At 37.3% G+C, this 1,078-nt stretch overlaps 1 protein-coding gene across 1 annotated transcript in view; it reads left to right on the forward strand.

Annotated features, from left to right (window-relative positions):
- The first annotated feature begins 882 nt into the window (after positions 1-882).
- LOC118334845 (neuropilin and tolloid-like protein 1) overlaps positions 883-1,078 on the forward strand; it is an 11,477-nt gene continuing 11,281 nt past the window's right edge. Inside the window, exon 1 of the mRNA XM_035670916.1 lies at positions 883-919. Within this exon, the coding sequence (XP_035526809.1) occupies positions 883-919 (37 nt within the window). The remainder of the gene's footprint in view (positions 920-1,078) is intronic.

The following is a 1,078-nucleotide window of genomic DNA, read 5'->3' on the forward strand; positions in this document are numbered from 1 at the left end:
TAAGATATAGTGAACTTTAAAACTATAAACTAAAATTAAACCACTATTGAACCAATGTGCATGGAGATTTGTTTTTGAATCAAATATCACTATTATAAATGTAGCAGTTGTGGGGTGAGAAGCTTATAGATGAATGTTAAAGCTAAAAAAATGTGTTTGTGGGAATTAGACATTTTGATTTGGCTACAGTCGGCTGGGAACACAGCTGGTTCTGCTTCCTGCAAGTGCTCAGAGGCTTCAACATCTGTAAGGGTGGTCAGAGCTACACACACACACACACACTGCTAGAGTACTACTGCTACTAGTATTACTGCTACTACCACTTCTGTTGCTGCTGACATTAGGCTACTATGCAACTACATACACAGATACATGAAACACATAGGGCATGTTTACTTGTACAATATTTACTCTAGGCAGTGAGGTAGCCAGTTAAATCCAGATAACTTAGAAAAGCTCTGAACATGGACTGAAGGAAAAGAACATTTTTAATCAAGCCTTAGTGCAGCTATCCAGATAACAGTCTGAGAGACATATATGCCATACAGGATGTGTGAAAGATGAAAACAGACCCATGTGTTCCTTGTTGTCTTGCACAAAGTCTCTCTTTTTTTCACTTACCTCTATTCCTCAGTTCACTGACTTTATTCCAATACAGCAATTGTTGTGCTGAGAAATGTTTTCATTTTGAATCTGCTTAATACTAGTTCCACATGAGCTATCAATAGTGACTTATTAAAGGTATTTACACTACCTGCACTACAGCACTGACAATGGCCTGTGTTATCTAACTTTACTTATCGCAGTAATTTGTTGTAGGTAATGCTCTATATAGAGGTGTTCAAGGGAATGTTTGGTTTAGGGATGAGGGGTTTCAGAGGGATGGGGTTGAAATTGGAGTCCACAGAACTCATAGGCTGTAAGCTGCCCCATGCAAATTTGCACATTGCAAAGATAATTTTTTAAACACATTTAACCCTTTAAAGCGCACTCACTGAAATACCTGGAGTGTTATTGGTGGATATAAGAAGACATTTTTTCTTTTTTGATTTTTTAAAAAAGTTTCAGTTTTAGGCTG

Source organism: Morone saxatilis, unplaced genomic scaffold (assembly GCF_004916995.1).
Source record: "Morone saxatilis isolate NCDOM2014 unplaced genomic scaffold, NCSU_SB_2.0 Contig23, whole genome shotgun sequence".
Lineage (NCBI taxonomy): Eukaryota > Metazoa > Chordata > Actinopteri > Moronidae > Morone > Morone saxatilis.